Source organism: Lagenorhynchus albirostris, chromosome 11 (genome assembly GCF_949774975.1).
Source record: "Lagenorhynchus albirostris chromosome 11, mLagAlb1.1, whole genome shotgun sequence".
In the NCBI taxonomy this organism is placed as follows: Eukaryota; Metazoa; Chordata; class Mammalia; order Artiodactyla; family Delphinidae; genus Lagenorhynchus; species Lagenorhynchus albirostris.
In genome coordinates, this window is record NC_083105.1 from 44,792,650 (window position 1) to 44,818,479 (window position 25,830).

Genomic DNA, 25,830 nt, shown 5'->3' on the forward strand with positions numbered 1-25,830 from the left:
GATTACTATTGTAAGTTTAATCACCACTGCTCCCTGTGTTGCCCATGTAAATCTATATTTACTTAGTACTTGTACTGTGATAAAGTCAGGCAGTTAAAATAGAGCTATTCTATAACTAATCAATAGGCGTATCTTTTGACAGATAACACAAAAGTTCAATAGTGTTATGCCTGAAATTGGTATAATACTAGGCAAACAATACTAGCATGATAGGAAAATTACTTTTGGCAGAAATGGGAGGAAAACCAATTGTACTGAAAAGAAAAAAAAAGTTAAATTAAATCAAGTTATTTTCAAAAGCACACCTCTGTAAAAATTAAAATACCCTGAAAAAATACTATTGACTATTTGCCTCTATGCATGACCAATAATATAATATTTTTAAGTAAAATGTCAGGAAAAGCCAAAACAGTTGGGAAAAGGGAAATAAGTGTATGATTATTTCTGCATTTTAAATTAGAATATAAAACCGTTAATGCATTTAGATTACAAACTAAATGTGACTGTAAAAAAGTGAACAGAATTATGCACTTACATTAGCTCTCAATGCAATTAAAATCCCTGCTACACTGAAAAATAAATTAAAAACACATCCAAATTAGTTAGTCCTGCAAGTAGGTCATTCAGTCAAATATTTATCTGATGTCGAACTGAACTGAGCTAGCATGTATTGAATTCTCCAAATGGCAAGGACAAGTGGTAGTTTCAGTGTGATTCCAGAGAAGCATAGGGAGAAGAGAGATTATAAAGTCCTCTTCTACATTTAGTTATAGCCGCTCCTGAAGTAATCTTATACATGACCTCTCCTTATACAAAAGGTTAGTCAGGTACTGATTGACTACTGGTTATGAAAAAGATTTCCAGTCTGACAAAAGAATTCACAATTGGATTAATTCAGATAGCAAGCCCACTTACTACATTTCACATATGGCTTTTCTTCTCCATAGCTTACCAAAACACTTCTATTTGTTAACATACTCTCATCTTAGAAGAGGAATCCCCTTAAGCTTTGATGAAGGAGCATAATTAATTAACGGGGATTTTTGCTCTTCTCAGCAAATAAAAACAAAACCACCTGATGAACTGAAAATGAAATTATAAAACTTCCAGAGGATGTTCTTGGATCAGTATAGAGTCTGCCCGATCACCTAAACTTTTGAAAGTACCAAGACTTTAATCTTGAGAAATGATGTTGAGGAAGAAGGCCATTTTTTTTAGGTGACTTTTTCTTTTTTGTTTTTAATTTTTATTGGAGTGTAGTTAATTTACAATATTGTCCCAATCTCTGCTGTACAGCAAAGTGCATCAGTTATACATATACATATGTCCACTCTTTTTTAGATTCTTTTCCCACATAGGTCATTACAGAGTATTGAGTAGAGTTCCTTGACTGAGTCACAGATGTAGAAAACAAATTTATGGTTACCAGGGGGCGAAGGGAGGGGGGAGGGATAAATTGGAAGACTGGGATTGACATATACACACTACTATATATAAAATAGATAACTAATAAGGAGGGCCATTTTTATACACTGTTCCTTCCTCTTAACATCTCCTTTCCCTCTTTGCCTACTGAATGTATATCTTTCCTGTAGGCCTCAGGTCAGTTGTCACTCTGCAGGAATGTCAGCCTCACTGACAGGTCAAGTTGTTCTTTTCTTGTAAATCTCCCTCTGGTTCTCAATACACTAAAATTGTACAGTATTCGTATGACATCTGATTAGTCTCAGTCTACCCCATTGGACTGTCAACTTCAGGAAGGAAGAAACTGTGTCCTTTTGCTCATCACTGTATCCCGTGACTTTTAGCCTGATGCCTGTGATGCAGCAGTTACTCAGGGTAAATTTGGTACATGAATCAAGCACTGTTGGAGTCTGAATTAATACTGATTAATCACATTAATAGATATTACTATGGAAAAGTTACTTTATTTTAGAAATAAAGCTGAAAGTTAAAAACCAAGTTGACTATGATCCAGCTATTCCATTACCCAAATGTGACTGGTGAGCTTGGCCCTGTAATGCTGCATCCATCACAGCGAGAGACGCAGCATGTTAAAGATCTTTTGTTTTAGCTTTAAAAAACTACTGAGGAACAAATTAATAATAAGACGTCGATGACGGTGATGATTTTGAAGATAATTGTGAATTATTCCAGAGGTTCCCAAAACAGTCTCTGTGCTGGAGTTACGCAGACAACAATTCATAATGAGGTGACTGGCCATAACTACTAAAATATAAAATATCTAGGGAAGAAAGGTGATAGAAGGAAAGTGTCTATCCTTTAAGGTTTTTTTTTTTTTTTCCCAAGCATATGATAAAAGTCAAAAAAAAATCCTTTCTCTTACTTTTTATATTAACTCCTGTCACTCTTCTTTCCTCAGTCATGTTCAAATATGTCCCCTTCACTTCATTTCCAACACCAGCACTCAGGGCCGGAAGTCTTCCCTGATCTCTCTGATCTGGTCAAATTCCTACAGGACAGTCTCTCAGAACACCACAGATCTCTTCTTGGTTGCACTCACTTGAGTTTCATTTTTAGCTTTATGTGATTATTTTGAACAATTTCTGTCTCCCTCCTACACTCCCTCCTTGCCCCTGCATTCATCTTTAGGATGGGTAAGGGCACAGACCACATATTCTCAATGCCAGTCAGGTGGCAGGGGCTGGCATTGCTTGAATGAAGGAATGCTGCCTTCCAAGTGTCTAGCACAGTGCCTGATACATCGTAGCTGCTCAATACATACTTATCAAATACATGAATAAATGAACATACCTCCCCCTTTAACTATATCATCAGAAGAGAACCCAAAGTGGACACATTGTGAGGAAACTCTATGATTTATGTGCAAGCACAGTGAGTGTGAAATTTTGGATTGTTGGAGCTGATGGAAGCACTAGAGATTTGTTCTCACTTTAGAAACGGGGTTGAAATTTGGAGCCATTAACAGACTTGTCTTAACCCACAGCTGCCTAATGACAAACTAGGAGCAAACCTAATTCCTCACCCCAGCTCACTGGAGGTTTGGGCAGCCCTGCCCTTTCCACTGCTCCACATAGACTCCGTGCTGTGTTCACTCGTCTGCAACAGGACTACACTGGTATCTGACCACTAAAATGGCAGATCTGGCTGGTATAACATTAGCCTATGAAAACTTATAGTAGGTCAATGTACAGTAAAAAGAATACAAAAAGGAGTGTAAAGAGCAGAGGTAATAGGACAATAACTTGGAAACATGGGCAATAAATTAGGATCTATGTTTTCAGGGAAGAACCTAAACACATACAGACCATAATGGAAAGAGCCCTTTGTCCCTCCACCTTTACGTTCTCACATAAGTAAAGCAAATATTGATGGATAGAGAGCAGACACAAAGGAAAGGAGCTTAACTGGAGCTCTTTACACTATGAGATTAAAAAAACGCTATGGCTGGTGGAGGGACATGTACTGTAAATAGCAGCTGATTAAGGGGAGGAAAGAAAATGTAATATTTACCCAGGGGCCAAGACAGGCAGTATTTCTTAAAGCGGGGAGAAAAGGGCAAATGTCCCCCTGCTCCTAACTGAGAGTCTCTCTGGTAATGTTTTGTTTTTTATTTTATGTTACAGATCACATCCTTATATCCTCAAAACTTATAGAGAGTTAAGTCTAATATTGAAGGCCTTCTATAAATGTCCTATTCTGTTCTATTCTACACTGTTCCTACTTTCCCCATCTAAAATTCATGCCACTCATTACTGGGGGTGGGGGGGCGGTCAAAACAAGTATTCAATAGCAGGCAACTTCAAAGATGATTAATGTATAATTTCCTATAAGGGTCAGATATTATATAGGCATTCTTTTTTTTTACATCTTTATTGGAGTATAATTGCTTTACAATGGTGTGTTAGTTTCTGCTTTATAACAAAGTGAATCAGTCATACATAAACATATGTTCCCATATGTCTTCCCTGTTGCATCTCCCTCCCTCCCACCCTCCCCATCCCACCCCTCCAGGCTGTCACAAAGCACCGAGCCAATATCCCTGTGCCATGCAGCTGCTTCCCACTAGCTATCTACCTTACTGCGTTTGTTAGTGTGTATATGCCCATGACTCTCTCTCGCCCTGTCACAGCTCACCCTTCCCCCTCCCCATAACCTCAAGTCCGTTCTCTAAGAGGTCTGCGTCTTTATTCCTGCTTTACCCCTAGGTTTTTCATGACATTTTTTTTTCTTAAATTCCATATATATGTGTTAGCATACGGTATTTGTCTCTCTCTTTCTGACTTACTTCACTCTGTATGACAGACTCTAGGTCTATCCACCTCATTACAAATAGCTCAATTTCGTCTCTTTTTATGGCTGAGTAATATTCCATTGTATATATGTGCCACATCTTCTTTATCCATTCATCCGATGACGGGCATTTAGGTTGTTTCCATCTCCGGGCTATTGTAAATAGAGCTGCAATGAACATTTTGGTACATGTCTCTTTTTGAATTATGGTTTTCTCAGGGTATATGCCCAGTAGTGGGATTGCTGGGTCATATGGTAGTTCTATTTGTAGCTTTTTAAGGAACCTCCATACTGTTCTCCACAGTGGCTGTATCAATTTACATTCCCACCAACAGTGTAAGAGGGTTCCCTTTTCTCCACACCCTCTCCAGCATTTATTGTTTCTAGATTTTTTGATGATGGCCATTCTGACTGGTGTGAGATGATATCTCATTGTAGTTTTGATTTGCATTTCTCTAATGATTAGTGATGTTGAGCATTCTTTCATGTGTTTGTTGGCAGTCTGTATATCTTCTTTGGAGAAATGTCTATTTAGGTCTTCTGCCCATTTTTGGATTGGGTTGTTTGTTTTCTTGTTATTGAGCTGCATGAGCTGCTTGTAAATTTTGGAGATTAATCTTTTGTCGGTTGCTTCATTTGCAAATATTTTCTCCCATTCTGAGGGTTGTCTTTTGGTCTTGTTTATGGTTTCCTTTGCTGTGCAAAAGCTTTGAAGTTTCATTAGGTCCCATTTGTTTATTTTTGTTTTTATTCCCATTACTCTAGGAGGTGGGTCAGAAAGGATCTTGCTTTGATTTATGTCATAGAGTGTTCTGCCTATGTTTTCCTCTAAGAGTTTGATAGTTTCTGGCCTTACATTTAGGTCTTTAATCCATTTGGAGCTTATTTTTGTGTATGGTGTTAGGGAGTGATCTAATCTCATACTTTTACATGTACCTGTCCAGTTTTCCCAGCACCACTTATTGAAGAGGCTGTCCTTTCTCCATTGTACATTACTGCCACCTTTATCAAAGATAAGGTGTCCATATGTGCATGGGTTTATCTCTGGGCTTTCTATCCTGTTCCATTGATCTATCTTTCTGTTTTTGTGCCAGTACCATACCGTCTTGATGACTGTAGCTTTGTAGTATAGTCTGAAGTCAGGGAGCCTGATTCCTCCAGTTCCTTCTTTCGTTCTCAAGATTGCTTTGGCTATTCGGGGTCTTTTGTGTTTCCATACAAATTGTGAAATTTTTTGTTCTAGTTCTGTGAAAAATGCCAGTGGTAGTTTGATAGGGATTGCATTGAATCTATAGATTGCTTTGGGTAGTAGAGTCATTTTCACAATGTTGATTCTTCCAATCCAAGAACATGGTATATCTCTCCATCTATTTATATCATCTTTAATTTCTTTCATCAGTGTCTTATAATTTTCTGCATACAGGTCTTCTGTCTCCTTAGGTAGGTTTATTCCTAGATATTTTATTCTTTTTGTTGCAATGGTAAATGGGAGTGTTTTCTTGATTTCACTTTCAGATTTTTCATCATTAGTATATAGGAATGCCAGAGATTTCTGTGCATTAATTTTGTATCCTGCTACTTTACCAAATCCATTGATTAGCTCTAGTAGTTTTCTGGTAGCATCTTTAGGGTTCTCTATGTATAGGATCATGTCATCTGCAAACAGTGACAGCTTTACTTCTTCTTTTCCAATTTGGATTCCTTTTATTTCCTTTTCTTCTCTGATTGCTGTGGCTAAAACTTCCAAAACTATGTTGAATAAGAGTGGTGAGAGTGGGCAACCTTGTCTTCTTCCTGATCTTAGTGGAAATGCTTTCAGTTTTTCACCATTGAGGATGATGTTTGCTGTGGGCTTGTCATATATGGCCTTTATTATGTTGAGGAAAGTTCCCTCTATGCCTACTTTCTGCAGGGTTTTTATCATAAATGGGTGTTGAATTTTGTCAAAAGCTTTCTCTGCATCTATTGAGATGATCATATGGTTTTTCTCCTTCAGTTTGTTAATATGGTTTATCACATTGATAGATTTGCATATATTGAAGAATCCTTGCATTCCTGGAATAAACCCCACTTGATCATGGTGTATGATCCTTTTAATGTGCTGTTGGATTCTGTTTGCTAGTATTTTGTTGAGGATTTTTGCATCTATGTTCATCAGTGATATTGGCCTGTAGTTTTCTTTCTTTGTGACATCCTTGTCTGGTTTTGGTATCAAGGTGATGGTGGCCTCGTAGAAGGAGTTAGGGAGTGGTCCTCCCTCTGCTATATTTTGGAAGAGTTTGAGAAGGATAGGTGTTAGCTCTTCTCTAAATGTTTGATAGAATTCGCCTGTGAAGCCATCTGGTCCTGGGCTTTTCTTTGTTGCAAGATTTTTAATCACAGTTTCAATTTCAGTGCTTGTGATTGGTCTGTTCATATTTTCTATTTCTTCCTGATTCAGTCTTGGCAGGTTGTGCATTTCTAAGAATTTGTCCATTTCTTCCAGATTGTCCATTTTATTGGCATAGAGTTGCTTGTAGTAATCTCTCATGATCTCTTTTATCTCTGCAGTGTCAGTTGTTACCTCTCCTTTTTCATTTCTAATTCTATTGATTTGAGTCTTCTCCCTTTTTTTCTTGATGAGTCTGGCTAGTGGTTTATCTATTTTGTTTATCTTCTCAAAGAACCAGCTTTTAGTTTTATTGATCTTTGCTATTGTTTCCTTCATTTCTTTTTCATTTATTTCTGATCTGATTTTTATGATTTCTTTCCTTCTGCTAGCTTTGGGGTTTTTTTGTTCTTCTTTCTCTAATTGCTTTAGGTGCAAGGTTAGGTTGTTTATTCGAGATGTTTCCTGCTTCTTAAGGTGGGCTTGTATTGCTATAAACTTCCCCCTTAGAACTGCTTTTGCTGCATCCCACAGGTTTTGGGTCGTTGTATCTCCATTGTCATTTGTTTCTAGGTATTTTTTGATTTCCTCTTTGATTTCTTCAGTGATCTCTTCATTATTAAGTAGTGTATTGTTTAGCCTCCATGTGTTTGTATTTTTTACAGATCTTTTCCTGTAATTGATATCTAGTCTCATGGCGTTGTGGTCAGAAAAGATACTTGATACAATTTCAATTTTCTTAAATTTACCAAGGCTTGATTTGTGACCTAAGATATGATCTATCCTGGAGAATGTTCCATGAGCACTTGAGAAAAATGTGTATTCTGTTGTTTTTGGATGGAGTGTCCTATAAATATCAATTAAGTCCATCTTGTTTAATGTATCATTTAAAGCTTGTGTTTCCTTATTTATTTTCATTTTGGATGATCTGTCCATGGGTGAAAGTGGGGTGTTTAAGTCCCCTACTATGAATGTGTTACTGTCAATTTCCCCTTTTATGGCTGTTAGTATTTGCCTAATGTATTGAGGTGCTCCTATGTTGGGTGCATAAATATTTACAATTGTTATATCTTCTTCTTGGATCGATCCCTTGATCATTATGTAGTGTCCTTCTTTGTCTCTTTTAATAGTCCTTATTTTAAAGTCTATTTTGTCTGATATGAGAATTGCTACTCCAGCTTTCTTTTGGCTTCCATTTGCATGGAATATCTTTTTCCATCCCCTTACTTTCAGTCTGTATGTGTCTCTAGGTCTGAAGTGGGTCTCTTGTAGACAGCATATATAAGGGTCTTGTTTTTGTATCTATAGGCATTCTTTTACATAACTCTCACTACTTGTTTGGTTGTTAGTAGTACTGCCACTTTTCAGATGATGAAACCAAGTGATTTTCCTAAGTTAATTTAGTTGAACAGCTGCAGTTTGATCATGGTGTCTTTGATTCTGAAGACCATAACCGTTCCTAATACCAACGGTTCCCAAAGTGTGAAAGTGTGGTCCCCAGATTAGCAGCATCAGCATCCCCTGGAAACTTGTTATAAATACAAATTCTTGGGCCCCATTTCACCTACTGAATCAGAACTCTGGAGGTGGGGCTCAGCACAAACTGTTTAACAAGTCCCCCCAGGGATTCTTGTGCACAATCAGGTTAGAGACCACAGGCTTACACAGTGTAGCATAGAACTTTTGCTTACACTCACTGCAGAGAGTACGTGAGTTCTCTTGGGTGTCTTTTTTTGCTTTTTTTTTTTTTTTTGAACAAACATCTATTACTGATGTATGGAAATTTGATATACCACCACAGAATTACCGGCAGTAGGAGTAGAAAGTAGACAGGCTAGGGACGGAAGCCCAGATCTGCCACCTATTGTTATATAATCTTGGCAAGTTGCATAACCTTTGAATGTTTTGGATTTCTCTTCTATAAAAATGAAAATAAAAATGACGAGATCAGGGCTTCCCTGGTGGCGCAGTGGTTGAGGGTCCACCTGCCGATGCAGGGGACGTGGGTTGTGCCCGGTCCGGGAGGATCCCACATGCCGCGTAGCGGCTGGGCCCGTGAGCCGTGGCCGCTGGGCCTGCGCGTCCGGAGCCTGTGCTCCGCGGCGGGAGAGGCCACAGCAGTGAGAGGCCCGCGTACAGCAAAAAAAAAAAAAAAAACAAAAAAAAAAGAATGACGGGATCATGCACCAAAAGCACTTAGCCCAATCCTGAAATGTAATAAATACTCAATAAAATAGATATAGTTTTCATTATGATTATCATTGTTAAAGACAATAATATTGGTAACATTATAATTAGTTGCATGAGTAGTGAAGCTTATTATTGCAGTATTATGTATGCTGCAAAGCTCCAGAGATTCTCCTCTACTTACAAATTTAATTATAAAATGGCCTTAATTTTTTCAATTTAAAAATGAATTTCCAATTAATTTCAATTCACTAAACATTTTAAATTTCCCACAATGTACAAGGTATTCTGCTCTTTTAGGGTACATTTTAAGTAGGGTATTGATACCAGTTATCAATTTATATGTTAGGGAATGGATATCACCGTTGAATACTTTTTTTAAAATTAAACACTTTAAATCTTTACTGTGTCTTGGCTTAAAGCTTTATTGGAAGATTGGGACTGACATACACACTACTACATACAGAATGGATATCTAATAAGGACCTACTGTAGAGCACAGGGAAAATACTCTATAATGACCTATATGGGAAAAGAATCTAAAAAAGAGTGGATATATCTATATGTATAACTGATTCGCTTTGCTGTACACCTGAAACTAACACAAGACTGTAAATCAACTATACTCAAATAAAAATTTTTTAAAAAAAGAAAAAATTGTATCTTTTCACATTATTTGAAAAATAATACATTATCACAAAATTAAGAGCTGTGTCAACTGTGGACACATTTAACTTCAGGTTAAATTTTTATTCAAAGAAAATCGCATATTGCTCTATTGAGACCCCTGGACAGTTAACTGTACAATCTCAACAGTGCTTTAATACAGACAGTTTCAAATAATAATTCACTTGCAGTAAAAATATATCCCCTCTATTTTACTCAGTGAAGCTCAGACCAATTAGTTCTTGTTTATTTGCACCAACCAGTGAAAGAAACCAATTTCTGTCCCTTTTATTATGCTTTTTATCCATCCATACAAAAAGGCTTTCATCTTTTCTGTCTTTTTTTTTTTTTTAGAGTGAAATTCTCAGTCCTCACTACCTCCTCTTGTAGCTGGTGTTTTCAAGATCTTTTTATCATTTGTATTGTTCTCTACCGAATGCTTGGTGATTTGTCTCTTTTCTGAAATGTGGCATTCTGCTGAACTTCGTTCCCAAACCACAGACTAACAAGACGGGAACATAGCTCAATCTGTCTGTATGCATGACATCACCATTACAATTCAACACACTGTGGCATATGAATATTTTAACAGGGCTCAGAATGTCGACTCATTCAATGTATCATCCACTGTAATTCTTGAATTTTTCTCACTGTTGCTACCATCTCTAGCTTTTCATTGCACATTTTGGTTCCATTACCCTGCCCTGCACCAACTTTCCATTCCATTTTCCTGAATCCAATGCCACCTATTCGATCTATATCCCCAGTATATCAAGATCGGGCTGTATAGTAACACAGCACCCCAGAGGCTGCAATCCCTGCTACTTCCATGACTCCTTGTCCTTTAGATTTATTAGCATAAATACATAGCATCTCTCTGACCAAAATTTTTTAGTATACAACTACATTACCCTTGGAGGGTTTTTTAGATGATTTTTAAGGTTCCAGTTAAACAAAACCAAGCAAACAAACAAAGCTTACTGGTCTGTTACTTCAGGCACATTTAAAAAGAAACCTAGCCCTCCCCTTCATTGACTCAATTTAAGAAAGTTAAACTCAGCACCAAGAACAGGAGTATATTATTGTTTTATTATTGAGCTGTCATCCCCAAAATATAGATTAAACCTCTGATCTTCACACACAGGTAGCTCAGTAAGTATCATTTACCCTCCCTGCAGGAAGTCACTTGTGTATGCTGGGTCGTGTCATATGGTTGGTCAGTTGAGTAAACCTTAGTAAACACAGAGTTAGTTTCACTTAGCAGGTTTACTTGCCCAGTTACAAAAGAAAGCAAAGCAGGAGAATATAAAAATGATGAAGGAAATAACAAAAGAACCTTAAAATATTATTAGGTCCCAATTTAATTATTTTACCACGAATAAATGGCAGGGTTATCAAAACTGAAATGAGCTGACACTTTCATTTATAAGAGAATTATGGAGGTGATCGATGGTTCAAACTCACAAATCAAATATTGCTGCACTCCTAACACATCAATCCATGTGCCTTCCTTCTGTCTGGAATCTGCATCCACCGCCTCACATACTCATACACACCTACCGCTGCCTCACTCAGCCCTGTCATCTGACAAAGTCCTACTCATCCTTCATGAGGAAGAATGCAGTGTCTCCAAGGCAGTAACCCCTCCCTGCTGTGTGTTCACACTCTGTCCTGTGCTTAGTTCTTGCTTCAAAGTACCACTATTTGTTTATAGAGCTGCATCTCCTATTCATTTTGAGCTCTGCCTCTTCTCTTTAACTTTTGGTTACCAGCTGCTATTGAGAATCACTCAATAAAATTTTGGTAAATGAATGAATTATTTTAAGAATAGATTTTTCCCAATAGCTATATTTTTAAATGTAGAAAGTGATGTCCGGCTTGAATACTGTCTAGAGAAATTGTGGTAATGCAACGGTACAAGTTCAATTTTCATACAATGGCGAGAATATATGTGAGTATGGGTATATTCATGAAAGGGTTCAAAAACAGCTATCAGCTCTGAGAAAAGACTTACGCGTCTGTAGCCAAATAAAACAAACAAAGAATGAAACAAAAAACAAAGGGGAGGAAAGTTGAGACCACAATCTTCAAATAGTATATATCACCTTTTTTCCCTCAAATGTATATATGATTATATATCTTAATCAAATTTTGGATGTATTGGTTTTGGATAAATGTTTAAGTTTTCATAGCCTAATTAATGTGGTAGAACTGAATGAGGTGGCAAAAAATAGGAAAAAAGTTTTATAACATTTTAAGTCTAATATAATAATTTTCAGAAGACTTAGCAAAAAGGATAATCATTAGTCTAAGTCTAACAAATGAATTTGCTTTAGTTCTAAAGAAGAGTGATGAGGGATTTAATCACTGTCTTCAAGTGTATGATGGTTCCATTGAGAGATAATAGTGATAAAATATTTTCCTTCTTAGCTCAGAGTACGACTAAGACCGATTAACTTAAAGAGAAAACAGGAAAACTCTAGAGAAGGTGAGATGTTCTGATTAATTACTAAGTAATGCAGTGAAAGATTTCCCTCACAGACTTTTAAAGCAGGAGAGCTACGTTTTGATCTAGATTCAGGTACTAAATTTAAACTTAAACAACTCTCTGCAAGACAAATACCAATTTGTTCCATAAACAGATAACACTGTCTGTGGTTCTCAATGTTCTTCTACAACAAGTCTCTTTCTCTCTTGCTCATGGGGTCATCTCAGTCACTCATATGAGGAACAAGCCCCCTGTACCATGTAAAATAGAATCATCTGAACAAATTGTTCCCTAGCTCCTCATTCTTCTGATCGGACTCTCTTTAACACGGTGGACAAAGACTGTAGAGGAGTGATTATAAATTGCCCAAAGCGTAAAAAGAAATGTAATATAATGATCCTTGGAAATTCAAAGACACCTAAAAAGGTTTAGAAAACTATAGTAAGAAGATCACCGATCTTTGATTATTTCATACATTTAATATTCTTTTCATTAACATTAACAACTGACATTCAGTATAATATTTAAATCAAAAATAATACTATTAGGGCTTCCCTGGTGGCGCAGTGGTTGAGGGTCCACCTGCCGATGCAGGGGACACGGATTCATGCCCCGGTCCGGGGAGATCCCACATGCCGCGGAGCGGCTGGGCCCGTGAGCCATGGCTGCTGAGCCTGCGCGTCCGGAGCCTGTGCTCCGCAGCGGGAGAGGCCACAACAGTGAGAGGCCCATGTACCACACAAAAATAATAATAATAATACTATTAAATATTTTAACCTCACATTATGTATTAAAATACTGTACTGTGAAATTCCAAGATACAAGTTTAAGGTTTCTGTCAAGGGTCACTAAAAGAGTAAAGGTTTTTCATAACCTTTTTGTTTTTAGTTTTTAATGTTAACATTTGCTATGCTACTTCATTTATATCAAAATGCTCACAGTTGTTTTATAAATAAATACCACAACCTTTCTAAAGAACCTTAGAGTTTGATCTAAATTTATTTTGTTCTCATGGGATAGCAAAGCTATCAAAATTTAAAATAAGGTGACACCCTATATTTGAAGAATAAGTCTGGATAAGAAAGGTAGTTTAAAACTACATAAAACATTCCAAAGATATGTGTATTGTGGCTTTCATGCTGTTGCTTTGTAAGCTGTGAACCTGAAACAAAGTTTTGCAGTGTTTTTTTCTTGTCTTGTTTTTCTCCAGTTGATAAATGAAATGCATCCACTGAGAATCTGAAAGCAGTATAAATCATATCAGAAATACAGGATTTGGTTCAACTTACCTGTTTCTGTTGCTGGAAATCCAATCTGAAATAAGCGTTGATGCCTGTTGGTGACAGTGCTTGTTGCCAAAACTACATGCTAGCATTATAACTTCTCTACGTAGCTCTCTGGGTATCATCAAAAGGAAAAGAAAAATTAACAAACAGTGTTAATATCTAGAGAGAAAAGGAAACTCATTACACTACATTACAGTAGATAAGTAAATAATCAGCACAAAATTAATTTTCAGATATGGAAATTCCATTTTGCTGAGCAAGAGATAACTAAGCAGAGTAGAAGTTATACATAAAAAAGTCTTCTCTGGAAACAGTACTATAGTGAGGGGTACGGGTTCAGATCTCAACTTTACCAATAGAGGCAGATCTTAAATTAAAACATGGCAAAGAAAAGCCTTTGTTCTCAGTACCAGGTGGTGGAAACTGTGCTGCCCATCAGAAGCCCTCCCAGGAGAGGGAAATGAAAGATGCAGAATGAAAGTAAGATCGTCTCATGCTGCTAAAGTCACAGTGGTTTTAGTGGTGTGTTACTGTACAGTTCTGGGGTAAAAAAGCAAGTAAGAAAATAAAACCATACTCATGTTGGTAGGATGCTTGAACAAGAGATCCATTAAAATTGGTTTTTGGCCAACCAAGCTTGATGTACGTTGTTGCAACTTGCTTTAAAATATATTCCTAAATGGGGAGTAGGAGAAATAAAGATAATATCATTTTCAAATCACTCCATGCTGACAAGTAAAATTATACAGTAAAATTAAAATATTTTCTAAATGAACCAACTTTGAAATATCAGTAAAATTATGGGCATGGTAATGCTCTATTATAATTTTATTCAACTTGATATTTCAAATATAGAAAATTAGTGTAAAATACAGTTGCAATGATGGAAGTCTACTCTTTACTTCCTACTGAACAATTAAGTAATTTGCACTATTAAATATTTGAGATGATGATTTTTGCAGAACAAGAAAAGTGAGGAATATTGATAATGAAACCATATATACATATACACAAATGTATGTAGATATAGTTTGTGAAAATGAGCACCTAATATTTATGTGTTTTATGTCAATAGACCATATTTAATGCAAAACTGTGCTATAAGCCCAGTCAATAGCCTAGCCTTTTTGAACCTGACGTACACAGAACACTCTTTAGTAAAATGATGTGGTATTTCAAAGTGAAAATCCATTCATCTAATGATATATTTAAATATCAGTAGCAAGGTAAGATTGCTCTCCTCACTTTAATGTGGTCCTTGGATTTTGTCAATGGAACGAAAGCACTGAAATTACAGTAAAAGCAATTCTTAACTTTTATTGAAAATGAGGTGTCTGACATGATATACTATTCTAAAGTGCAAATATATACAAAAATGTATTTTGCTTTACATAAGTTTAATATTGTAGTGTCTCTGTATTAAGAAGAAAAGAGAAGAGTAATAAGTCCTTCTCCAGCAGATAAAAATTATACCATAACTGTAATGATACATTTCCACGCATGTCTGTTTCAAGGGCTTAGACAAAACTAACAACAATGAACAGTCAAGCCAGGATTATTCCCATTAAAAAAAAATATTAAAACAGAGGTGCTTTCATGTAGGTTTTGGATAAAATAGAAAGAAGCAACTCTTATGGACATCACACAATTTAGATGGCTCTAATAAACAGATTTCATGTCATAGCAATCTAGTCTCGAGTCATTCCAAATGCGTAGGTTAATTAGCAGAGCCCAGTATGTCATAAATTAGGATGATTTTATAAGACACAGGGCAGAGTCTTGAAATAACTAAAAAGAAATAAATAGTGCCCAAAGATGACAGGAGTTACAGAGACATATTCTCATATGCAAAGCTTCACTGGTGATAAGAAATTTTGGAATCAAAAGCTCATTAGCAGTACTTAATCCTAATCTTATTCAAAATGATTATTACATTAGATTAGGTGGTGTCAGCAGTGCAATTCTGGTTTTCTAGTCTTCAAGCTTAGAAAATCTGGTCAGGTAACATTTTGGAATGTTTGTCATGTCTTCAGGTCTATTTGGATTATCTGTTGTTTGCTCTCCTATATCCCCTTGGACCCAATTATGAATGGGCTTTTGCCTCAATGTTGATCTTATCCTTGTTAATTAAGGAAGTGAATTGAATTTACTATGTCCTTCTGGTTAAAACTAATGACTAAGAATCTTTACTGAAACTGTCTATATTCTGTGAAGATCTTTGGATCCCTCTCCTCAGGTTAAGTCCTTTGTGAACACAGAGCCCTTTAACTCTAGGGAAGTAAGTTTGAACTTTAAGGATGTGCCATGTGCATTTGTTCTTAAATTCTGAGGCATTTAAGCTTAATTGACACTTTTAGGCTAGAACAAAAAGTAGCGTGTATTACATTTCTTCTCCAACAATTTGCCATTGGCGTTGCACAGAAGATCAGGACAAAAATAGCACAAATTAGAAGGAACTAAAATAACTCAGGATCAGTTGAATATAGTAGATAATGAGAAAACAGTTTATCTTCTGAAAATAAGAAAGAAGAAAATATATCTTTTTACATTGAAGACATTGTATTTCTCCATGCGGTCCAGTAATTTATCTAGAGGATAAAGAGCTCGGCTGGCGGCGTGCCAAGGAAGAAAATCCTTCTCCTCAGACAGGTATCTGATAATCTCCAGGGGAATATTCTGAGGCAAATAGCCAGCTCTGCACAGCCAAAAAAGTTAATATTAATTACATGCAGAAAAGACACATGATGATGCAAAAATGAAGATTTTACTTATGCAAATAAAAGGCAGAAAGCAAGATTCATCACAGTATAAAGAAGCCATACTCAGTACTATAAAAATAAAATTACTCACTTTTTAAATATAGTCCTACTTAGGATGCCAATGTCCCTTAATACATACACAGTTGGGGAGTTAAAAATTTGAATGAACACAAAAATATCAGAATGCATGTTTTTAAAAAGGAAGGAATTGTGGAATTTGAATAAATCAACTCTAGGTATTTTCCTTCACAGAAACGTTTCAGCAGTCACAAGTAACTGAAAATAATTGATTACTGAAATGAAATTCTGGTTTCTCAATGCATTCTCTTTACTTTTCATGTAGCTCTGTATAAATGCTATTTAATCCAGGTTGTTTTCAAAAGGATAATCAAATTAAAATAGCAATTTACAGTTTTGACTGTATCTATGTTACATTACCATACAAGCATTTTTCAAACCTTCCTGTTTAAAAAAATAAACGCTTTCTATAACACCTATGAAGATTAGAGTTAGATTTTAAGTCCAAATTACAAAAATGTTAAAGAAATAGACTCTTCCCGTTTATTATTTTCAATAGATGCTGTGTCACTGTGGGGACCAATGTCAGATTCTTTGGAAAATATGAAACTGTAGCTTTTTAAAGCTATCTGAACACATGCTGCCCACATTTAAAGAGGGTCTATCCAAAAGAGGATCCAGAAAGAAGTGACTACATATAAAATCTACAGTAGATTGCATATAAAATCCTTGCAAATCAAAGCAATATAAATGACAATACACTATGTATTTTGCTGATCTTTTTTTTACATTAATAATCAACTGAATGCAGACTTTTAACACAGGGGATAGGTAAACATGAAAGCAACCAAAGCCTGGTTATCTTCTTTACCTACATTTCATACCATTATTCTTTGTGGCATCACAAAATTAGATGGACCTTTTTATTTGTGTTTGGTAGAAAGTGGACAGGGAGAGAGCAAAGCCTTCTCTCATCTTCATTTCGAACAAGTTTGCCAGATTATTTAGTCTTTCCTTGTGTGATAAGCAAAAACTACTCTAAAGACAAATATTAACTTGCAGCTGTGTTTATAATGTTCATAATAAAAACCAATTCTGAAGATTATTGGATTTAATAAATGAACGAGCATCACTCTAATGATTTTGGTTCACTCCTGGTATAAGATCAACCACAGTTAATGTCTGACATAAATAAGAATGATGAAAATAACCCCAAATTTCTACATTTCCATAAAATTTCCTAGAGTTTGTATGATTTGCACTCCATCTAGATTTGTGCCACTTTTCTTGTACAGTTTCCATTTTATACATCCTTGCAGAAATAGCATGAAATTAGGCTAAGGCAGCAACAACTAAATAAGAAACTGCATAGTTTTGCTAATGTAGCACCATAATAAAACAGTTAACTTTTGCTTACAAGGGTTTTAAAAGTAATGATTTGGTTTTTTTCCTTAAAAGTAACACAGCTTCCAGTATTTCAGATTTCATAACTTGTTTCCCCTGAATTTTTAATTCTAGATATTCATTAGCATGGTGATCATAAATTTGCCTCCTCTAAAATTATGTAATCCCCATGCCATGGATTATATAATTTTAGAGTTGAATAAGATTTATCTAGAAGCCATTTTTCTTTTGTTGAGGAAACAAGAAAAATAAGGTATTAGAAAAAAAAGAATCTTTAGTATGTAGCTAATTTATTAGGGCCCTTCAAGTAAGTTTGGAAAATCAAAAAAGGTGTTTGGGTCTATTTTCTCACAGATTTAAACATACTACCTTATGTCAGTTATAATTTATTATGTTTCATTTTTTCTCTATAAACGGGTGGACATCTTTCAATGACTTATGTTTTGTGAGAAATATAACTACAAATTTAAAAATATGACAAATAATGTTATGAAAAGAGACTTGGACCCAAGGAAGAGCATGAAACTGAGGACGAGCCTGGAACCATGAGCGCCTCCTGAACAATTAAACAAATTCATCTCTCCAAGCCCCACATTCCTTATCTATGAAATAAGAGGGTTGAACTAGGAGATATCTTTTTTAGCTCCAAAACCCTTTTATTCTAACCTACTTATCTATAATTTAGCCTGCTGAAAAAATTATTACCACAATATGGGCATAATGTATTTGTTTAAAATTTTGAAAAAAAACTTATAATTTTTATATTCCCCACTCTTCAATTGTTTGATATGTACAAATCTTCTAAGAGTCAGAGCTTGGATCTAGGTTTTATAGGTCATCTGACACAGTGTTAGAAAATTAAAGCAAAGCAAGCTTAATAGATATCCAAATAATGACAAGACAAGTAAAGAAAAGTATTCATTAAATGAAGAAATGAAGCAGGTTCTGTTTTGAGTGCTTATGCCAAAAATTGCTAACTGCTCACCAAAATCCACGTTCTCCTCTACTTCCTGGAATAGAGTATAATTCCTATTCCCTTGATAGTTATGTGTGGTCACGTGACTAAGCTCTAGCCTGTAGAATATAAGCATTCCTCACTGTCAAGGTCAGCCCATAGACATCTTTCATTAGCTCCTCCATGTTCTTTTTCCCTAAAATGAATCTTCCAGGATGACCTTGTATTGAACTCTTGTATTGAACATGCCAGAAAACCACCTGGGTCTCTGGATGACTGCATCCCCAAGTACCAGTTCTCACACCCAGTTCTGTTATGTGAGCAGGAAATACACTTCTATTGTTTTTGATCCGAATATATGTTTGGGTCTATTTTTTTTTTTTAAAGCAGTTAGCTTCTCTAATGCAGTCCTCAAATAGAATAAGAAACAGATTACACTCAAATTGCCCTCATTTTGCATTGTTACAAACATATGTAAGTAATCATCTACTATATAATCCAATATACTTGCATCTAGCCTACTAAATCAAAATATGTAGCTATACTCAATTGGATAAGAGGATAATCAGCTTCATTACAAAATTAAGACTTGTAAGAGATTATGTTGGTGAATAAGTTACCTAGTTTAGATATGTGTTTGCGTAACTGGCTGGTAATGATATCTGTGATTACTACTACTGATAAAGTAATCAATATAGGGGAAGTGTGTGGAATCCCAGTGAATGGAACATGACATTAGCTCAAAGTAATCAGCCCAGAAGGGAGCACACTTAGGGGCCTGATGCTGAAATGCAGTTTCCTTAAATTTGCATCATCACAGGGAAATGTTGCTAAAAAATGGAGGTGGGGGTGGAATTAGCAAATTTAAAGAATATTTCATGTATAACTAAATGTGTTTTATTAATCTTTTAGGAAGAAATTGTAGATGATATTTATCTTCTCTACTGTTGAGGAAGGGCTTGACATAAGAAATGAGTTAGGAATCAAGAAAAGACAATGGAGAAGAGAAGCGAATGAGCAAAGTTTAAGAAATGGATAAAAGATTGCCTATTGCACCTATACAGTTCTTCCTCCCATCTCTGCCCCCCTCAACACACATACCCTCCCCTCCTCCTTCTCTAATTTACGGGAGCTTGCAATGAAATATATTTTTAGGCATACAAGAGAATATTTTTATAAGAAGGAGATTAAAATCAGACTATATTAGCTGATGCTAAAGTGCACTGATCTTAGCTGGCTTTGTTTTCACCTAAGATCCAAAACTACTTTTTAAAAGCTGCTCTGAATTCCTGTGAATGTTAGCTCTGAAATCTACTATGATGGGTGGCTTGCACACAAATACCCTATTTTACCATGAATTTTCTTTAAAAGCCATTGGTTTCTGGGTGCTTGAAACTTAGGAAAAAATAAAAAGCACAATCCTCAGACTTTTCAGAGCATCATATTCCAGTTTTCATTAATTGAATATTCATTTAAAGCCAATAAATAGCCTACTACATTATTTCACCCTATATGGAGAAGACACTTTGACTGTCCCTTAGGGCATAGATTTTTTTTTTTTTTTTTTTTCGGTACGCAGGCCTCTCACTGTTGTGGCCTCTCCCGTTGTGGAGCACAGGCTCCGGATTCGCAGGCTCAGCGGCCATGGCTCACGGGCCCAGCCGCTCCGCGGCACGTGGGATCTTCCCGGACCGGGGCACGAACCCGTGTCCCCTGCATCGGCAGGCGGACTCTCAACCACTGCGCCACCAGGGAAACCCTAGGGCATAGATTTTTAAAGCAATTACTGAAATGCTTAATTAAGAAGTTTACTATTTTATCTATTATTCTTTGTTATTCATTATTAAAGGCTTCAATGTGCTCTTTGTGGGAAGATCCTATGGTGGAGATTGAAAATTCCACTAGTCCTCGGAGTACCATAGAATAAAGAGGCAACTACACAGGAGAGTTATCTGTGTCAACCATGGGTCCATCTGGTCATTTCCTAGAGAAAATAAAGATATGATTCAGGCACTGGTGACTGTTGCCTGCAGCAGAGGTGAAAAGGAAGTTACAGTCGGCCCTCCACATCCACAGGTTCTGTATCAGTGGATTCAACCAACTGTAGATAAAAAATATTTGGGATAAAAAATGCCAAAATTACAGAAAGTTCCAAAAGGCAAAACTTGAATTTGCCGCATACTGACAAATACTTACATAATATTTACATTGTATTTGGTATTATAAGTATTAATCTAGAGATGATTTAAAGTATCCTGGATGATGTACGTAGGTTATATGCAAATACTATGCCATTTTATATAAGGGACCTGAGCACTGGAGGATTTTTGTATTTGTGGGGGTTCCTGAAACCAATCCCTGAAGGATACCAAGGGACAGCTATACTTACTTGCAGCCCCACAAAATTACAAACATGAAGTTGTACAAAAAGGAGTCTCATAGTCCCTTGTCCTCCTGTTGCTTTTTTTTCCAGGAAGCCCTCTCCCAAAACTGACTTAGGCACCTATTTTCTGACCTCACATAACACCTTGATAACACCCCTATTCATAATAAATATCATGGTATTAATCAGAATTTTATCATGATACTATCCTTCTCACTCACTGGACTTAGATCTGTAAGGAAATGAAGCATTCTTTTTACCCATCTTTTTATCCCCATAGCCTACTGCAGAATCTAGTTCAAAATAGGCACTCAATATTGTAAGTTCAAGATGGCAGAGTAGAAGGACGTGCGGTCGGTCACTCTTGCGAGAGCACCAGAATCATAACTAACTGTTGAACAACCATCAACAGGATGATGGAAGTCACAAAAAATATACCCTACAGGGCTTCCCTGGTGTGGCACAGTTGAGAATCTGCCTGCCAATTCAGGGGACACGGGTTCGAGCCCTGGTCTGGGAAGATCCCACATGCCGCGGAGCAACTAAGCCCATGAGCCACAACTACTGAGCCTGCGCATCTGGAGCTTGTGCTGCACAACAAGAGAGGCCGCGACAGTGAGAGGACCGCGCACTGTGATGAAGAGTGGCCCCCGCTCGCCGCAACTGGAGAACGCCCTCGCACAGAAACGAAGACCCAACACAGCCATAAATAAATAAATAAATAAATGAAATTAAAAAAAAAAAAAGATACCCTACATTCAAAGACAAAGGAGAAGCCACAGCGAGATGGTAGGAGGGGCTCAATCACAATAAAATCAAACCCCATAACTGCTGGGTGGGTGACTCACAAACTGGAGAACAATTATACCATGGAAGTCCACCCGCTGGAGTGAAGGTTCTGAGCCCCACGTCAGGCTTCCCAGCCTGGGGGTCCAACAGGGGCAGGAGGAATTCCCAGAGAATCAGATTTTGAAGGCTAGCAGGATTTGATTGCAGGACTTCAACAGGTCTGGGGCAAACAGAGACTCCACTCTTGGAGTGTGCACATCAGGACCCAGGGGAAGGAGCAGTGACCCCATAGGAGACTGAACCAGACCTACTTGCTAGTGTTGGAGGGTCTCCTGCAGAGGTTGGGGGTGGCTGTGGCTCACCACAGGGACGAGGACCCTGGCAGCAGAAGTTTTGGGAAGTGTTCCTTGGTGTGAGCCCTCCCAGAGTCTGCCATTAGCCCACCAAAGGTGCTGTAGGCTCCAGTGCTGGGTCACCTCAAGCCAAATGATCAACAGGGAGGAAACTCAGCCCCACCCATCAGCACACAAGCAGATTAAAGTTTTACTGAGCTCTGCCCACCAGAGCAACAGCCAGCTCTACCCACAACCAGTCCCTCCCATCAGGAAGCTTGCACAGGCCTGTTAGACAGCCTCATTCACCAGAGGGCAGACAGCAGAAGCAAGAAGAACTACAATCCTGCAGCCTGTGGAACAAAAACCACAGAAAGACAGACAAGATGAAAAGGCAGATGGCTATGTACCAGATGAAGGAACAAGATAAAACCCCAGAAAAACAACTAAATGAAGTGGAGAGAGGCAACCTTCCAGAAAAACATATTCAGAATAATGATGGTGAAGATGATCCAGGAGTTCAGAAAAAGAATGGAGGCAAATCGAGAAGATGCAAGAAATGTTTAACAAAGACCTAGTAGAATTAAAGAACAAACAAACAGAGATGAACAATACAATACGTGAAATGAAAAATACACTATAAGGAATCAATAGCAGAATAACTGAGGCAGAAGGATGGATAAGTGACCTGGGAGACAGAATGGTGGAAATCACTGCCACAGAACAGAATAAAAAAACAAGAATGAAAAGAAATGAAGACAGCCTAAGAGACCTCTGGGACAACAGTAAACGCACCAACATTCCCATTATAGGGGTCCCAGAAGAAGAGAGAGAGAAAGGAACTGAGAAAATATTTGAAGAGATTATAGTCGAAAACTTCCCTAATATAGGAAAGGAAATAGTCACCCAAGTCCAGGAAGCACAGAGTCCCAGGCAGGATAAACCCAAGAGAAACACACCGAGACACATAGTAATCAAACTGACAAAAATAAAAGACACGGAAAAATTATTAAAAGCAACAAGGGAATAACAACAAATAACATACAAGGGAACTCCCATAAGGTTAACAACTGATTTCTCAGCAGAAACTCTACAAGCCAGAAGGGAGTGGCATGATATATTTAAAGTAATGAAAGGGAAGAACCTAGAACCAAGATTACTCTACTCAGCAAGGATCTCATTCAGATTTGATGGAGAAATCAAAAGCTTTACAGACAAGCAAAAGCTAAGAGAATTCAGCACCATCAAACCAGCTCCATAAAAAATGTTAAAGGAACTTCTTTAAGTGGGAAACACAAGAGAAGAAAAGGACCTACAAAAACAAGCCCAAAACAATTAAGAAAATGGCAATAGGAATATATGTATCGATACCTTAAATGTGAATGGATTAAATGCTCCAAACAAAACACACAGGCTCGCTGAATGGATACCAAAACAAGACCCATATATATGCTGTCTACAAGAGACCCACTTCAGACCTAGGGACACATTCAGACTGAAAGTGAGGGGATGGAAAAAGATATTCCATGCAAATGGAAATCAAAATAAAGCTGGAGTAGCAATACTCATATTAGATAAAATAGACTTTAAAATGAAGAATGTTACAAGAGACAAGGAAGGACACTACATAGTGATCAAGGGATCAATCCAAGAAGAAAATATAACAATTATAAATATATATGCACCCAACACAGGAGCACCTCAACACATAAGGCAAATGCTAACAGCTATTAAAGAGGAAATCGACAGTAACACAATAATACTGGGGGACTTTAACACCTCACCTACAGCAATGGACAGATCATCCAGACAGAAAATTAATAAGAAAACACAAGCTATAAATGACAGAATAGACCAGATAGATTTAATTGATATTTATAGGACATTCCTTCCAAAAACAGCAGATTACGCTTTCTTCTCAAGTGGACACGGAACATTCTCCAGGATAGATCACATCTTGAGTCACAAATCAAGCCTCAGTAAATTGAAGAAAACTGAAATCATATCAAGCATCTTCTCCGACCACAACTCTATGAGGTTAGAAATCAATTACAGGGAAAAAGACGTACAAAACACAAACACATGGAGGCTAAACAGTAAGTTACTAAAAAACCAAGAGGTCACTGAAGAAAACAAAGAGGAAATCAAAAAAATACCTAGAAACAAATGACAATGGAAACACGACCTATCCAAAACCTATGGGATGCAGCAAAAACAGTTCTAAGAGGGAAGTTTACAGTAATACAGTCCGACCTCAAGAAACAAGAAAAATGTCAAATAAACAATCTAACCTTACACCTAAAGGAACTAGAGGAAGAAGAACAAACAAAACCCAAAGTTAGTAGAAGGAAAGAAATCATAAAGATCAGATCAGAAATAAATGAAATAGAAACAAAGAAAACAATAGCAAGGATCAATAAAACTAAAAGCTGGTTATTTGAGAAGATAAACAAAATTGATAAAACTTTAGCCAGACTCATCAAGAAAAAGCGGGAGAGGACTCAAATCAATAATATTAGAAATGGAAAACGAGAAGTTACAGTGGACACCACAGAAACACAAAGCATCATTAGAGATTACTACATGCAACTCTATGCCAATAAAATGGACAACATGGATGTAATGGACAAATTCTTAGAAAGGTATAACCTTCCAAGACGGAACCAGGAAGAAATAGAAAATATGAGCAGACCAGTCACAAGTAATGATATTGAAACTGTGATTAAAAATTTTCCAACAAACAAAATCCCGGACCAGATGGCTTCACAGGTGAATTCTATCAAACGTTTAGACAAGAGCTAACACCCATCCTTCTCAAACTCTTCCAAAATATAGCAGAGGGAGGAACTCTCCTATACTTATCCTACGAGGCCATCAGCCTGATACCAAAACCAGACAAATATATTACAAAAAAAGAAACTTACAGAGCAATATCACTGCTGAATATAGATACAAAAATTCTCAACAAAATACTAGCAAACAGAATCCAACAACACATTAAAAGGATTATACAGCATGATCAAGTGGGACGCAAGGATTCTTCAATATATGCAAATCAATCAATGTGATACACCATATTAACAAATTGAAGAATAAAAACCATATGATCATCTCAATAGATGCAGAAAAAGCTTTTGACAAAATTCAACACCCATTTATGATAAAAACTCTCCTGAAAGTGGGCACAGAGTGAACCTACCTCAACATAATAAAGGCCATATATGACAAACCCACAGCAAACATCCTTCTCAATGGTGAAAAACTGAAAGCACTTCCTCTAAGAACAGGAACAAGACAAGGATGTCCACTCTCGCCACTATTATTCAACATAGTTTTGGAAGTCTTAGCCACAGCAATCAGAGAAGAAAAAGAAATAAAAGGAACCCAAACTGGAAAAAAATGTAAAACTCTCACTGTTTGCAGATGACATGATACTATATATATAGATAATCCTAAAGATGCTACCAGAAAACTACTAGAGCTAATCAATGAATTTGGTAAAGTTGCAGGATACAGAATTAATGCACAGAAATCTCTTGCATTCCAACACACTAACAACGAAAGATAAATTAAGCAAACAATCCCATCCACCATTGTAACAAAAAGAATAAAATACCTAGGAATAAACCTACCTAAGGAGGTAAAAGACCTGTACTCAGAAAACTATAAAACACTGATGAAAGAAATCTAAGATGACACAAACAGATGGAGAGATATACCATGTTCTTGGATTGGAAGAATCAGTATTGTGAAAATGACTACTCTACCCATAGCAATCTACAGATTCAATGCGAGCCCTTTCAAATTACCAGTGGCATTTTTTTACAGAACTACAATAAAAAATCTTAAAATTTGTATGGAGACACAAAAGACCCCGAATAGCCAAAGTAATCTTCAGGGGAAAAAACAAGAGCTGGAGG

The 25,830-nt window shown here is 36.8% G+C and overlaps 1 protein-coding gene across 1 annotated transcript in view; it reads right to left on the reverse strand.

Moving 5' to 3' along the window:
* TRHDE (thyrotropin releasing hormone degrading enzyme) overlaps positions 1 to 25,830 on the reverse strand; it is a 415,986-nt gene that overhangs the window by 30,911 nt on the left and 359,245 nt on the right. The window contains exons 13-15 of the mRNA XM_060164833.1: positions 15,818 to 15,965; positions 13,848 to 13,945; positions 13,274 to 13,381 (exon numbers count right to left, since the gene is read on the reverse strand). Coding sequence (XP_060020816.1) covers positions 13,274 to 13,381; positions 13,848 to 13,945; positions 15,818 to 15,965 — 354 coding nt within the window. The remainder of the gene's footprint in view (positions 1 to 13,273; positions 13,382 to 13,847; positions 13,946 to 15,817; positions 15,966 to 25,830) is intronic.